We start from the raw sequence: 16,423 nt of genomic DNA on the forward strand, positions 1-16,423 counted from the left end.
GGTTTTCATTGTTTAGGTAAATATTTTAGATAGCTCATTTTTAATTAAGTTTTTTCTGGTAACAAAGCAAGGAAAGTAAAATTTAAAACATTTCTTCATGTCTTTATTTTTTCTAAAAAACAGGTATCATTAAATAATATAGTATATATCATAATACCAATATCATATTTTTTTGTCAACATAATATCAATAACCTTAAATAATACAGTGTATTTTTGGATCCATATGAGCACGCACATTACTCTAAAATCCAAAATTTCATCAAAAGGCTTTGGCCAAAAAAAAAAAATCTCATCAAAAGGCGCCAAATCCTCCCGCCAAGAAGGTGCGTTTCTCTGGTTTCCGGCAAAGTGTCCGGCCCTAGCCTCCCTCGTCCTGCCCTGAGGTCCAGTTCAGTGCTAGCCGGTGCCCGTCACCGACCCCTTGATGTCGTCGGAGAACGAAGCTCACTGGTCAGTTGGTGGTTCCCGCTTCAGTCGCCTCACGCTTCAGGGCAAAATTGACAACAATGTAAACAAGCTTCGTGCCGACCGTGAGAGCGGCAGCCCGACTGCGGAGGCTCGTTATTGTTCTGGTGGATCAGAGAAGAATAGTGCAGTTTTGGTTTCCCCTCCTCCGGCACCGTTTGCGACCAAGCGACGGAGATACATGGCTTTCGTGAACGACAATGGGGAGGAAGTAGCGGAAGCAGAGGAAATCGGAGCCGATAATCGTAGATCTCGTAGGAGATTGGTGAAGAAGCTCTGGGACGATTTTGATATGGTGGCTAGGGAGAATGAGGGAGCTGATCTATCAGAAACTGGAAACGAGGAAACAATTGGGAAATTGACAAGTTATGATGATGATGCTACTATTATGAAGGCGGATGTTGATGTAAATAATTCGAAGTATGAAGGAAAGAAGGCGAAGGCTCCAAAGAATAGCAAGATTCAAGGTAACAATAAAACTGTTTCTGGCAAAAACGGGGCTAGAACTTCCACAATATTGGCAAAGCGTGACTCCAACTAGCCTTGAATTTGATAATGGTGCTACCCAATTTGGCCTCCTATCAATATCCAGCTTCGTGGAATTGATAATTGATAAGGCTCCTCCTTGTAGTTTCTCTCTGTTTTTTTACTTGCTTGTTTGATAGGAAATATGGGCTCCCTTGGTGTGGATGTGGATGATAATCTGTGATGAGAAGCTCGGGTTTTGTGCTTGTGTGTACATATGTTGATTTTTCTGTTAATTCGAAATTATCCGAGATAACATTGCCTTCAAAATTGGGGATTGATGAATGATCTCTACTCTGTTTATTAACCCAGAGAAAAAGTCCTGTTCTTCCATTGGTGTATTTCTTATTCATTAATAATCCTTCGCTGTGGTCTTCAAGCAGTCAAATTCTATCTTTATAAACTGCAGGATGAAGGCTCAGTTTAAGCTTAGAAGTTGGGTGTATCAATGGTTGTCTTACCTCTTTCTAGGAAGTTGAAAAAAATCTAGTTCTAACCAAAACAAAAAAAGTTTTCATAAAATTTACCTTCTCTTGAGAAAAGATTACTCTCAATTGGATGTCATCTTGGTCTTGCATAACAAATTTCCAAAAGAAATAACTGCGAGTGATACAAAGTGCCGGCAATAATTTGATAATTCTTCAAGTACAGCAGCAGGGTAAATCAGGTTTAATGATTTACTTGTATGACTTCAAAAAGCAATCAGTTCACCTACACAGATCCTCGCAAATTCAGATTATCTTGAGGATGCTCTTTGAAATAACACTGTTCATAAAGTCTCTAATCTGTGCTGCAACACTGTATACTCTTGCAGTCACTTGATTGTGGCATTGGTTATATGATGAAAACCGATGTTGTAGTACAAAAAAGACTAGCCATTAGACCACTAACATGGAACCAAACCACAAAAAGAACCTATATCCCATCCCCATTTTGGTTCAATAACCAAAAAAACTTTGAATTGCATCAAACTTTCTTACATGCCTCTTTGAAACTTCTGTCCTGTTGAGTCCATCCTGTGACTTTGGCCAATCTGCATGATTGTTGAAGAAATAGTGAATATGTTGATGATCCTTTCCATGGGATCATCCAAAAATCATCCTCGAACTCATTCATTCCTTCTACTAAGAATTGCCACACTAAGGCACCTGCTCCAGACTCGTTTTTCTTAGCAGATTTGTAGATTATGTCTAAAATTGTTCTGTACATCTTTTCACGGTCAGATACCGAAAAGTTCTTGTTCAGGTCTGACCACCCATATTCAGAGAACAAAACAGGCTTCTTCAATTCTTTGTCACCATCTTCGATGTGTGAACGCATCCACTTGGAGACAAAATTCAGGTTCACTTCAAAGTCTTGTGTTTTTAACCTATACCAAGTATACACACACGCACATATAAGCCATCTCAAAATATCTTTGGTAGCTTTTGGATGTATTTTTCTGAATATAAATTTGAATGCAGACTTCAACATGACTTAAACAACAAAATTCAGAAACAGAGGATAGGTGAACATTTCAAAGCGAGAGAAATTTAAAGCAGACCCCCTAATTGGCTGCCCTTCCTTCTGAAAGTGGAGTTCTGTGTGTCCAGTTTACTTTCAAGTTCAGCAAAGGAAGAGTATTCTCTTTCTGTTGCACAAAAATAGCGACATGCAATGATTTAGTTTACCTTTGTCATCATTACTCAACATTCACTGTCCCTTTAATAAGTTATTTTATTCAGAGATAGAAGAGATATTTTTCATCTACAATTTTTTTTTTTATTTCCATTCTTCGCCCCATCTTACATATCAAATAGGCCATTGGTATTTTCCTTTTAAGAAAGGCAATGCCTGCCAAGTAAACTATGGACTGCACTCAATGACAAGTGAGGACTTAACTGGATGCATTGCCTATCCAAAAACCAAAATTACCTCATTCTGTGACACTTATCCATTTTCGCATGACTAAAAGCAGATCCAAAAGCATAGATATGGTATCCATGCAATGCTTACCAATGGTCAGGATAGATATGAACAGAGGTAAAATCAATATTCGCAATCCCAGAATTGCGAATAAAATCAGATCCAAGCCTGGATGCCCACTCCTCCGGGTTGACAGCTGGGCCTCTTGGGTCATTAGGACCATAAAATCCTTCAAGGCCAATAGTCACCAAATGGTTCTTGTCTATCAATTTGACAAAAGCAGACATTTCTTCAAGCCAGTCCTGCAATTTATGTGAAGTGAATATGATGTGTAACTTATAATTAAATAAATAGTTAGTTAGTTAGGAGTTAGTGACTGTTAGTAGATAATGGGAGTTGGGTGTAGGCTACTACTACACAAGGATCAATTGTATACATCAGAGCCTATGTTTTTGGAGAATAAATCACTGAGTACTATTCAGGAAATCCTATTCTCTCGTCTCTCTATTCTTTATCTCTTTCTCTTTCTATCTTTCCTATTCTTCCTACCACTACACATCAGAACAATGGATACTCAGATATCTATGTTAGAAGCAGTAACGCCACTATAATTTTCTTTCCCTTCTCAGATTTGCAAGGGCTGAGACCTAAGAACACCTAATTTGTTTTGTTTGCTCCTTTTTACAAGCTTACATGGAACCAGAAGAGCAAGCATAACCACATTATAACTATTTTTAAAGGGTTCAAAGCATCCAATTCGTCTATTATTTTTTTCTTGTCTCCTTAGAAAGAATAACAAAAACTAAGTATCACAATGAGCATCAGATAATTGACCAAGAAAAAGGTTATAAAGTAAGCAATTTTGTAGAAATGACAAGCTTAAGAGTTAGACATGTCAGCACAATTCATCCTTAAACATAGTAGAGGAAAGAAAAACAGTACATATGAGATTTTCTTTCTTGCCCTCAAGCAGGAACAAGCAACATGCAGCATACACTTAGACATTACAATGAGAAGAAATTATCAAGTTTTGATTAACTTTCAACAAGTCGAAAACATTGACAGCATACTTAAATTTTCAAACAGGTTGCGATACTTGGAGAGAGCTTACTTGGAGAGTGTCGCCTGAAGGATCGGTCATGCAACGAGGTTCATTAATTAATTCCCAGCCTAATATGGTGGGATCATTTCTATATTCAATTCCTGTGATAGTATTCTTCCTTGTCAGAATAGTCTGTAAAAGAATTCAGAGGAAGCTAATGGTTTAATTAAGAACAGTCTCAAGGATACAAATATGAAATATTCATCAGAATTACTATGTCCAGGCTCCAGCAAAATGAAAAGCAAAGAGAAACAGTCATGCCATCATCCTGAACGGGATGGGAGCTATGTACAATCATATTTTAACCTAGGAGATAGTAAGACTTCAAACTTCATACATTAAGCAACAGACGTGATGACTGGGTAACATTGCATATTATGGAAAAATATTTCGGGTAAGCAGCCCAGCTGCCCCACAAATTACAAACAAGTTAGGCAAGCAGAGACAAATATGCCATCTAAATAACCATCTTCTATCAATACTAGGACAAAAAGGTACAGAAAGATTGGTGTAGTAATACAATGCTTAGGCCATCAGAGAAGTAATACATAACAGCGCAAGAGCTTATCGCTGCAGGATGACAAGAACATCCATGCAGGAATTCTACATATTGCTCTTTTAAATAAAAGCAACTACAAAATGACACAGAAAATACTACAAGAAAAAGATTACAATACAATACCTTGACATAATTCTTGAAATGACTGCGGATTGATGGATCATAAAAGAAAGAATCATTGGAAGAGCTTAACCCTATCCCCTCTTCCCATGCCCATTTGACATACTGAGTCTTCCCACCATAGGCTTGCAAGTTATTGACCAAGGCAAGGAGCAGCCGAATTCCATGTTGCCTTGCTTCTGCTATGACATAATCCAAGGCCTGCCACCCAACCAATGCTCAATATGTTTGAAACTTTTTTTTTTCTCCTTAAAAAGAATTGACCAGAAAAGACAAAAGGGGCAAATTTAGCACTAAATGAGACTTCGGACACAGACTATATAAAACAAAATTTAATAACGTATCATGAAAATTTGAAAATGCAAGCACACATTTCTTAGAACAATTTTGTAGGATGGATCAAGGAGAACCTTCTTCATGGGAAAAAAGGATGGAAAATAAGTGTCACAAATCCAGCATATTTCATGTTGAATCATCAAGCTAAAGGACACAAATTTTGGGGCAAAAAAATCGAAAGGACTTTTTAACATCATTCTATATTCATGACATGGCCACAAGGCGCATAGAGACTCCATGCTACCTTTTGTCTGTATTCTATCGCATACAATATATACTATAGCTATGGGGTTCAAGATTCATGACATATTTTACAAATTCCGTTGACCTTAGACAGTTCTTTGAACAAATTTTGGAAAATCCAGACCCTGCCATGATGAATCACGACAATAATACGAAACAAGCGTTGTTACCATCATAAATTACCCAAGCAACTCAATTTTAGCAATGTACGTGAAAACAAAAATCACAACAGAAAGACCGACGAGAAACCAGCAAGCAAGAACAACGAGTCACAGTACCTGAAAAACTCGCTCATCGAACCGACCAGGGGAAATCTGAAGGGCGTTGTAGTCCCCATCATTAAAAGCCCAAGTTCTACAAACAGTGAGACCCATCTGCGCACCTGCTTGAATCATGGCACGAACCCTGGGTCTGGAAGATTCGTCCACAGACTGAACCATAAACCAGTATGAGTTCCACCCGTTGATGTAGAAAGGTTTGCCATCTAACATTAACTGAGTCCCATTTCTTTCCACAAAAGACAAGGTTCGTTCTTCCCTTAAGCTCGGCCTCAAGTCTCCAAAAGACATGTATATGAAAATCACAAAGGAAGCAAAACCAAGAATAGGGTAAAACAGACCATTTCCAGAAACCATTCTTCTGCATATACTGGACGGCGAAGACCAGCGAGATTTAGGAGATTGGAGAGATTCCCAGACACCCTTTTTGCTCTGCATTAAAAAAAAAAAAAAAAAGCTCCCAAATCAATCACACCAGATGATGATGATGATAATGGAGATTAATTAGTGAACCTCACAGGGACCGGATGTGAAGGAGAATGTTTCTGAAACCTACCTGATTCGGGTACTTAGATCTCTCTGACAGAAGCATCGATGGAGTTGAAAGGCATTAACTCCGAGCTGCAAAGTTCACTGCTGTCTCAAATAAGAATGCACTTATAAGATGAATGGGAAAGGCTTCCTATACATAGAAGTAAGGGAGGCCGAGAATCACATGCCTTCTTCCTCCAAAACTGCCACAAGAGAGAGACGAAGGAGAAAATATGATGAGGGTTGAGACAGCCAAAAAGAAAAAACAGGAAAAGAAAATGAGCGTGGTGAAACGTTTATATCACCCTGTTTGGTAATCAGATCTGGGATTACAAGCTATCTCAGCTTCCCTTCCTTCGTTCTGTTTTAGTTAATATTCTCTAATCTCAGAGAACAAAGGCTTGTCAATTTCTAGACTTACGGGCCCTGATGCCTCGTTGAATCTTTTTACCAAATTAAAGCAATGAATTAATTGTATTTCAGTAAATTAACCAAGAGAAAAAGAAAAATCTCGCTCCGTCGAGCTTCTGTAGAGTTTTTTTAAGCTTGTGTGGCAAATATTCTGGTAATTTAATATTTCTGAGCAAGCTTTTGGATTTGCAGACATGATCATATTTCAAAGCTTGTCTCACGTGGAGCCCACTCCATCAAGGTTTGGACTTTGGACAATCTATGCGTGTTCGTATCAATGTGTCTGTATAGCCATGAGCAATTGCGCAATTAGAGCACCGGAAAATGACAAAAAAAAAAAAAAAAACAAGACAAGGAAAAAAAAGAGAAGAAAATACTACGTCTTCACTGTACCAGCAAACCACGTGTACTTCTTCCAGTTTCACGGTTTTACCCACGAACCTATTGATCAGTATACCTTTTATTATTTTTTTTATAAGCTGCTGTTGATTTTTTTTTTTAAATTTGTATACTGTGCTTTTAATTTATTTTATCTCTTCTCTTCTTAATATCTACTATTCCAAAATTAATTTTTCTCCTAAATTATCAATTCCATTCGAGTATAATTAATTCGTTCAGATAATCTCATAGAACTGGAAATAAAATTTCATTTACCAAACCCCAATTTAAGGAATCAGTTTAGTATACATAGGAATGGTCAAAAGGCTAAATAATCAAGCAGATAGAAAAAATGTATTTTTGTAGTAAAACCAAATCCAGTTTGACCATTCAAACAAGTGAACAGCGAACCGGGGAAACATACTCAGCCGATGCGAACAAGAGTTTTAAACGACTTGATAGGGTTAAATTTCACATTTTCCCCCTTCTACTGAACCTGAAACGATATGGTTTTGAGTTTAAAAAAATTAAAAATAGCAATCCATCATATTTTTGCTTCCGTGTTCTTTTTTTTTTTTTGGAAACAAATTATTTCTTAATTATGCATAGTTTACGCGTGTGTGTTTTTATTTACTTATTAATTAAAGAATTTTTATTTAAATAGTACTTCTTTACAGATTAAATATAATATTTTTACACTCATATGTTAATTAAATTATGCTATTTTAATCGTGATTAAGTTAACCTTACTTCAACCATAATTGAAGCACTCAATTTTGAACCATCGCTGTTAATGACAGTTAGTTCGGTTTTCAGTAGATTTTAGGATGAATTGTTGAGGTCATGAGGTGTTCTAAAAGAAATGGTCGTAATGTAAATAAAGTTAGGTTGTTTGCATGAGCAACGTAGCATCTTAATTATTCGAAACTTTTTATGGATAGATAATAATGTATCGTTCTGCTAATAATAAAACTAAGATAATGCAGGACCCACGCTGCATCATTATTATCATTATTGTTGTTCCTGCTATTGGATCAAAGGCCGGTTCCATGAAAAATGCTTGCCACCTTTTTGTTCTTTTCTTTACAGTGTAACATATTTACGTGGTTCGAGCATAAATTTCGATAACCATCTTTAAACTGACTTTTCTAATAGAAGTAATCCTTCTGTGATAATAGCTTATATGGATATCAGTATAAGACTATAAGTCATGGTTACTTTTTGAGTCTGGATAATAATATATGGCTCCCATGAAACATATTCGTTTGCCCCTCATGATTCCCTTTTTTTTTTTTTTGCTATGATTAAATGGTTTTTTAAATTTTAATAAACGTAAAGTATATGTCATGGAAATTATTTTCTGTTCCTGTGGCGCTGGCAACTGATATTTGGCAATATCTTTTTTTTTTTGTAATCATATTTGTTAATATCTTTGAAATTTTAAATGTGTCTTGATTCGATTTTATTTGGAGGCAAAACTACTTTGGGAGTTTGTTTGTTTTTTTTTTGTTGGAGAATGACAAATAGGTAGGACCAATTAATTCAAATTAAATCTCAAATATCAAACTCTATTTTGTAATTTACAAGTTTGGCTCTCAATTTTGTAATTTTATTATGATAAATTTGCAAATTATTTGTTAAATTTTAACACGATTGAAAAATAAATAAATTTATTTTTCCTATTATAATTTCAACACAAGTTACAAATTTATCATAATAAAATTATAAAATTAAAAGCCAAACTTATAAGTTTCAAAAGTTTAACACATGTAACTTAATTTGAATTAATTGGTCTCTTTAGGACTTATATGTCATTCTTCCTTTTTTTTGTTAATAATACATTTCATTGTATTTTTTATTTTTATTATACACAACACAACAAACACAACGAATGAAGGGTACATGCAAAAATCTGATCGATCGATCAAATACATTCCCTCGTAAGTAAGAAAAAAAAATCAATTATAAAAGGGTCAAGAGTCATTTTTGTGTTTGAATTATACACGAAAGGTTACAATGTTTTTAAACTTAATTATGAGTCAATTCTATCCTTTAATTTTAAAGATTATCTTCCTCATCACCCTACCATTTTCTCATAGTTAATGGATTCCATATTATATTTTTATTGTAAAATATTTGAATTGAGGAGCAAAAATGATTCTTAACTTGATAAAAAAATAAAAAAAATAGTGAGATCTAATAATTACTAATAAACATAAGGTGTTTTTAATGTTAAAATGATGACAAAAGTAATATTTAAAATTAAAAGATGAAATTAATCCATAGTTAAGTTTAGAAATATTTATAATCTTTCATGCATATAATTTAAGAATAAAAATAATCTTTAACTCATTTCACAATATATTGTCCCTTATCTCATGCATATGTTGAACGACCAAAATTTACTCACTTCATTTGCTGGAACAAAAAACATTTCTGTTTCACTCCGAATTACTGATGTATTAAATGTTAGGTTGATCAAATACAATATAAGAAAATCAAGTCAAATATTTTCTTTCAAAAATGGAAGAAAAAATATGTGGATATACTATGCTATGGCTTTTTTCAGATAACATATGAAATATGTCATTTCTCTAGTAATTCAATCATGGAATATGTTTAAAATTTACTTCTAATATAGACGTGGATGAAGATTAATCATTTTGTCGTGTTTTTGGACGACAAGCGTAATATTTACAGACATGTACATGGTACATAGAATAGAAGGCATACCTACAGGTTATAAGTTTTAATCTTTTCAAGAGCATGATAGAATTTTGTAATAATTGCCAAAGAAAAAAATGCAAGTTTCTGCACTTTAATTTGTCAAAAAGAGAGTAAAGAAAAACACGTAGACCTTAATAAATCATGTATGATTGGTATTAATATTTTTACCTAAAATGCTCTTAGGAATATATTAAAATTACTCCACCTTCATTAAAATTAAATCATTTATGATTGGTATTAAAGAGTGACAAGGCTGTAAAAAATTTGAAATATAATCTCGACTATTTAACTTTTTTTACGAAGTTAGAAAAATCATTTTACACGGACCAATTAGAGCGGAATGTTTCCTTTGTTGAACATCTAAATCTCAGGCTATAATTTTTAATGATAGGCTTGTTGTATAATCTATGGCGCATGCGCTTTATTCTTTCGTATAATATCTTTATATGTTCATCATCCCTTTTATGCCCCTGCTTGAATTACACTGAATGATTATTACCTTTTAGTACGACAATCATCTTATGCGGTATTGATTTCTAATTATTATTACACCACATTGCAATAAATAAATAAATAAACTAAATGCTAAACCAGCTAATAAATCATGTCTTGCAAAATGAAAACATGCTCTCAAATTTATTATGATGATTCTTGAATAGATTCAAAATTACTATCACCTCCAATTATTTCAAGCTGTTTATTTGATTAATTTTTGTGCATGGTTCCTTTTTTTGTACTCCATTGAGTTGAATAGTCAGATTCAATGGAAGAAAGTGATCTTGACCATACTTCTGGAAAATGATAATTGAGATGCAAGGCTGCGTTTGAATCTTGCTTGAATATATTATCATCTCAACAACAATTAGATTTGAACATGACGTAATTTATCGGGTTTTAACATTTTTGAACTTACATTAAAATTGCTGACCTGATCAACATTATAGTTTATTTAAAATCGAAACAAGTTTTTTTTAAAACCAAAAAATCCAATCAAGTTTTTGTGTAATGTTATATTCAAAATTACCTAATCTCTGTTCACATTTGCGTACAAGTGCGCAAGCGCGCGCACAAGATATTCCATAAATTAGCTAGGAAGAGGAAGACTCTCTCTCTCTCTCTCTATGTATATTTATATATTGCAAATGGAAGCTTTGTTTGAGTGATGATAGGAATACGACACAAGTATTTAGTCAACGCTATATATTTAAACGAAACTAAATATTTAAAAATGATGGGAACTAAAGAATGACATTAACATCATCAGAGATCTGTAGCTGATCCTGATCTCTATCGGGACAAAACAAATGGATGATGGATTTGTTCTCTAAATATCCGGTTCATGGTTTAATGTGAATAACATAAAAGGTTTTAACATTGTTAATCACTGTATTATAGAATTTTTAAAGATTCATGATAACTGCCCAATAAGCAAGCAGGTAGAGCCTTTAGGATTTGCTTAGGAATAGGAACTTGGTCCAAGCGATGATGAATGTTCACAGCTGGGTTGTCATTGTCTGCTTCAACTTAACCGATTTGCTTTCCTTGTCAATGTTTCATACTTTTGACCCACATTTGACCCTCCCCATCGTCTCCTCTCCTTCAATTATTACTCAATCCTTTGCTTATCAGGACAACATCCTCGTTACCAATCTCATCAACATGTCTTCACCCATATTGTCCCCAACTAACTGTCCCATTTCATTTTCTCCTCAAAGGCTCAAACCCCATCACTATCACACACACCGATCCACCAAACAGCTACTTCCGAATCCCATTTAGTTTACAACCTAAGCAACTTTTCAATTCAATTCAATTCAATCTCAATTCTCAAACAACCGTGTCATTGCCTCATTGCATTGACAACACGCAATGGAACAAGACTTGTTAAAGTTTACATGAGACTAACAAGAAAAAAGTAAATGATGTCATGTATTTAATTAATGAATCAGCAAGAAAAGGAATGATACACGAGGATTAGTAAATATGGTTACCTTAATTACGTAGCTTTGCTGAACAACGTTGCCTGTTTGACTCCCAAATTTACAACCGCAGCAAAACGACCACGCAGTGTCAGAAACGACACCATGACACTTTACCAAATCGCACCAACCGACCACCATCTTCTCTTCAATCAATCACTGATTCACCGTTCCTTCTAACCAGAGCGAAATACCCCAAAACAGCACAAAGTGCGGCTACAACGTTCCCCTCCTTTAGCAAAACCCTCATCACGAAACTGAAGATCTCCCTCGTGATCTTCCTCGCTTCCACCACCAGAGCCTTCCTCGGCTTTCCGAAGAACGCCAGCAACACCACCACGGCGATCCACGTCACCAAGACGGCCGGCACCATCACCGCCAGAGCTGCCGCCATAGAGAGCACCCCGAACACAACTCCGAGAAGCACCGAAGCGTAAAGCGCCGGCCATCCGGAACTCGAAGATTGGGCTTCTAAATTGTACCAAGAAAGCGTCGATTTCAGGAAATTCCACGAAAAAACGAGCAGGATACCGTACACAAGCACGAACATACACGCCCAGGTTCTCCTCTTGCTCATGATTCTCAAGAGAAACATGCAGGAAGACGGCGGCGGCGGCGAAGCAGGAGGTGTAACCGGTGTTTCTGGTCCCACCTCTTCGATCCTTGCCATAGACGGAAGCAATCTGAAACTTTTCCTCACAAGTCGGTAATTTCCTAGCTTTTGAAAAGATACTGTCTGATTGATTTGCGCGTTTTGCTCCTTTTCTTTTCAGGATTCTGACTCTGTGAGTCTGACTCTAGTCGATGGGAATGTAGATTGTGTGAGACAGGAGACATGGATGCTTCAATGACCCGCGCTCTGAAACGCGGGGAACGGACTCTCCATATAGTCTTGCCACGTGTGAATTCATGGGAAAGTGATTGGTCCGTGCCGCCAGGCGTTTGGAGTTAATGATTTGAAAACTTGGCGTAGTTTTGGGAATTTTATGAGGGTGAAATGGGAATTCAAAGAGGAAGTAAAACGCACGTCGTTTCTTGGCAAAGAATGGACTACAGATGGAGGTGGAGGTGGAGGTGGAGGTGGAGGTGGGTGATTCTGTTTGGGGCTTGTTCTGCTTTTCAGCCTTGCTTTAGTGGCTGTGCACAAGCTCTCACTGTTGGAGGCTGCCACTTGCAAACAAAGTTCTTTGGGGAAAAATTTCAAGCCCGAATATAACTTCAATCTGCTATTATCCTGTTCGAGGTAAAAAAACGAAAAAAGAAACTTAGAGAGCCTGTTTGTTTTCTATTCTTAAAAACAATTTTTTTATTTTAATATTTTCAAAACAATAAAACTTGCTTGGTTAATGAATTTTTAATTTTTGTTTTAAAAACAGTTTTTAATTTTCTGTTTTTAAATACAAAAAAACCAAAACAACTTTTAACTGTTTCTATTCTTATTTTTTTGTTTTTACCGAGTAAAAGTGGGAAACAAAAAACACTGTTTCTGTTCCCACACTGCTAGAAGGATGGTTTTGGTGATCACTGATTCAAACATTTTTGTCTTCCTCAACCTCATGCTACTCTGCTATTTGATTTCTTTCAATTTGATCTCTCTATAATTAGGCTTATGTTAAGGCTTTCTTTTATTTATACAAAATAATTGGTTTATGATTTTCAATTGATTCTACCCTATTTTGCTTAACTATATTTCTATCTCATTTATTGTAATAATTGTAGATTCTTTTAGTATTTATTAGAATATCTCATTTTATTATAATATAAACTTGTCATTTCTCATTTTCTGAAAAATGTTTCCGCTTTTGTTAATGTTTTATTACATACATACATACATATATATATATATATATATAAAAGCAAACTTATGTACATAACTTTATATACTTAACATATTTTTATTTAATTAAATTAAATAAATAAATTTTCATGTGTTAATAATATTAAATAATTACATGTCTATCTTGGTTTAATTAGAAAATTAAACAAATAATTTTACGTCTATAAATTTTTATGTTCTTATAAATGTTGCTCATTTTGTAAATTGTAGGGAAATTTCAAAAAATAAATTATACTTTATTGGCAGCAACATATAGACTAATTCTGCCAAGCAAAATAACATTCAAAACAATTTTTATCAAATGAGTTTTATTATATTTTATTTTTTAGAACTTATTTTTAATATTAATTTTGTCAAGCAAGTTTCTTTGTTTTTTTAATTCTATCACTGTTTTTGAATTCCTGTTACCAAACAAGTTTATTTTTTATTTGTTCTCAAAAACAGTTTTTAAAATTGTTTTATAAAATAACTTTTGAAAACAAAAAATGAAAACAATAACCAAACAAGCCCTTAGTCTCCTCGTTTAGTTTTGTTTAGTTTAGTTCATAGCTCTTAGATACATACATACATATATATATATATATTTTAATCTTTGGTGCTCCTTTTGTTTTCTTTTAACGCGGCTATATATCGTTGTGCTGTTTTAGAGCATCAACTAGCCTGGAGCATCTCTTCATAAACTTCCTTGTACCGTTACTCGTGGGAAATTAAATCTCAAATGGCTGACAAACAATAAAGAAGTCAATTTTATATTATAATTTATTATATTTACTTTAAAACAAAATTTGGGTTTATTTTTAATTTATTAATAGATATTACAAACAAAACAATTTTTTGGATGTTATTTTTTGTGAGCTTAATTTGGTAAAACATGAGTCCTGTCAGTATGAAGAGATGGTTTTATGCCAAAATTTAAGCGAGGGGATGATCATTAGGCACGGATTTCTTAATGGATTTATCCAAAAAATTTCTTACCAATGTCGTTTTTTTCTTGATATCTTTAATTAATTTGGTGAAAAATGGAAAATTTAGCCTTATGTTTGATCATCTAAGATAAATTCTCCCTTCTTGTCAAACATGCCCCAATTAAGCGTTTTACATAGAGAAAGTTGAGAAATAAGCCCGTTCAATCCTGCAACAAAAAAAAAAAAAAACATAAAAGAAACAAAACAAAGCTTTTGAAACTTCAACAACATATTACATCAAGACATAAAAACAAATTGCTTATATCTATAAGATGGAGAGAAGGATAAAAAGAAAATGAAGCAGAAGCACATCTCTTCTTTACTGGAGACAATTTGGTATTGAGTGGCTGAAAGAAAAAAAAACTTACTGCCACCTAAAATTCATATCAAGATTCTAAAGTGAAATTTATTTACTTGGTAAGAATTTGAATAAATAACCAAATCAAATATGAACACTCTGTTAGGAATGCATAATGTCACCAGTCCTCAAAAAAACCTTAAATCGTGATTTGCTCTTATTCATGCCATCTTTGTTTCCGTGTTTCTGAAAAAAAATGAACATCCCTATTATTGATGACAACGTCAACGACCAACAAACACACCTAACTAGACCTCCTTTCTATGACAACTGGTGACGAAAAGAAAGGTGGGCATGCTAGCGACGAGACCACGGTTTGGTAAAAACAGACGGTGCCATTGCTAAAATATCATAAAATAGATTATAGAAGAACAAATGGAATGGTCTCTGAATTGTAAAATTGCAAGCAAAGAAGAGCAAATGGAACTATCTTTAAGTTGAAAAAAATATGAAATTAATCAACTGCACCTGGGGTCTACGATAAATAGTGCAAAGGAAGAACATGGAAAAGTGCAACAGAGAGGGACAGAAATGGAGAAGGCGGAATCAATTAATGCTCTCATGGCACTCTCTATGTACATTTGAAGTCTGAAAATTGGGGGGAATGAACGTGTCCAAAACTATGACCGAACCTATAGAAGTTGGATACATATTAAATGAAATCAACTAATTAGGATGTGATATTTACATCAGACCAATGCATTGACCAATTAGAGTGGAGGTTTATTTGGCCAATCAATATCATTCTACGAGTTTTGTTAATATATATTGATGATGATTAACTAACACGAGCCTTTGTTTGAAACTAGAGCGAACCTGTATATATTCAGCTTGCCAGTACCTCTCCTTTGGTCTGAGAGCATCAAAGCATTAAAGTTCCAAAGTGGCTTCCACACATATTCATAACGGAGAATGATAGATAAATCCATAAGAAAATGATAATCTAATCACATAAAATATGATAATTACAGTGAGGTTCTAAAGGACTTATTTAAGATTAATTTTTTATGTGAAACTTTAGTACTTTCATACAGCTAATTTTATATAGTTCACAAATTTAATATAATTATTCATCAATTTTGTTTTATCAATGACTAAAACGATTTAAAAAAGCACAACTTTCTATAAGTACTTTTTTTCAGTAAGCAAAATCTAACTAATTTTATATGATTCATAAATTTGGTGTAAGTCTTCAAAGGGTTGATTCCACCAATAATTAAAACAATTTGAAAAATCAAAACTTTCTAAACTGTAAAGGATAATTAAAGTGACTTCACATACAAATTTGATCTCAAAGAACTTTCTTAAAATCTTACCATGATTATCACATTTTGTGAGATTAAATTATCATTTTTGTATTCTGAGAAATTTATCTAACATTCTTTCTATTCATAATATGAAGTATAACGAAAAAATAATTCAAAAGAGCAATATGGGATAAAAAGATCAAAAACTTATCTTATAAAATATTTTAATAGAAGTCCACCGATCAAATTAAAAAAATATTTCATTAAATTATCACGTGTTATGAACACAGTTTTAAAGAAAATAATAATTTGAAAGACTAGTTTATTAAAATTAAAAAAAAATCTCTTAAATTTATAAACCCTACTTTATTTATAAAGCTTCTGCAAAACTTACTATAACACGACATTGGCTTAATGTTTATATGTCCGTGCAAACATTAGGTTATATCTTTGTG

The 16,423-nt window shown here is 34.0% G+C and overlaps 3 protein-coding genes across 3 annotated transcripts; 1 reads left to right on the top strand and 2 right to left on the bottom strand.

The window, feature by feature from the left end:
- Window positions 1–426: 426 nt before the first annotated feature.
- On the top strand, window positions 427–1,008 carry LOC129313247 (uncharacterized). The gene has a single exon (XM_054956212.1). The coding sequence runs from the start codon at window positions 427–429 to the stop codon at window positions 1,006–1,008; it is 582 nt and encodes a 193-aa protein (XP_054812187.1).
- Window positions 1,009–1,599: 591 nt separating this feature from the next.
- On the bottom strand, window positions 1,600–6,621 carry LOC129313579 (mannan endo-1,4-beta-mannosidase 2-like). The gene is made up of 7 exons (XM_054956819.1): window positions 6,372–6,621; window positions 6,092–6,269; window positions 5,536–5,967; window positions 4,682–4,879; window positions 4,009–4,131; window positions 2,988–3,199; window positions 1,600–2,361 (listed from the first exon to the last, which is right to left on the bottom strand). Exons 2-7 carry the CDS (start codon window positions 6,125–6,127, stop codon window positions 1,959–1,961), a joined length of 1,404 nt encoding a protein of 467 aa, XP_054812794.1. The 5' UTR covers window positions 6,128–6,269; window positions 6,372–6,621; the 3' UTR covers window positions 1,600–1,958.
- A 4,230-nt stretch (window positions 6,622–10,851) lies between these two features.
- On the bottom strand, window positions 10,852–12,591 carry LOC129312875 (uncharacterized). Its single transcript, XM_054955654.1, has 2 exons — window positions 11,574–12,591; window positions 10,852–11,377 (listed from the first exon to the last, which is right to left on the bottom strand). Exon 1 carries the CDS (start codon window positions 12,229–12,231, stop codon window positions 11,710–11,712), a length of 522 nt encoding a protein of 173 aa, XP_054811629.1. The 5' UTR covers window positions 12,232–12,591; the 3' UTR covers window positions 10,852–11,377; window positions 11,574–11,709.
- Window positions 12,592–16,423: the final 3,832 nt, after the last annotated feature.

This window comes from Prosopis cineraria, unplaced genomic scaffold, assembly GCF_029017545.1.
Source record: "Prosopis cineraria cultivar Desert tree isolate PC_DT_omini unplaced genomic scaffold, ASM2901754v1 PC6, whole genome shotgun sequence".
Taxonomy (NCBI): Eukaryota; Viridiplantae; Streptophyta; class Magnoliopsida; order Fabales; family Fabaceae; genus Prosopis; species Prosopis cineraria.

Bases quoted from the DNA above. Each gene is read 5' to 3' on its own strand.
- LOC129313247 (XM_054956212.1), top strand. From the start codon at position 427: ATGTCGTCGGAGAACGAAGCTCACTGGTCAGTTGGTGGTTCCCGCTTC.
- LOC129312875 (XM_054955654.1), bottom strand. From the start codon at position 12,231: ATGGCAAGGATCGAAGAGGTGGGACCAGAAACACCGGTTACACCTCCT.
- LOC129313579 (XM_054956819.1), bottom strand. From the start codon at position 6,127: ATGCTTCTGTCAGAGAGATCTAAGTACCCGAATCAG. The intron at 3,200-4,008 runs GTAAGCTCTCTC...CATAAATTGCAG, and splicing joins CTTCAGGCGACACTCTCCAA to GACTGGCTTGAAGAAATGTC. The intron at 2,362-2,987 runs GTAAGCATTGCA...TACTTGGTATAG, and splicing joins CATATCTATCCTGACCATTG to GTTAAAAACACAAGACTTTG.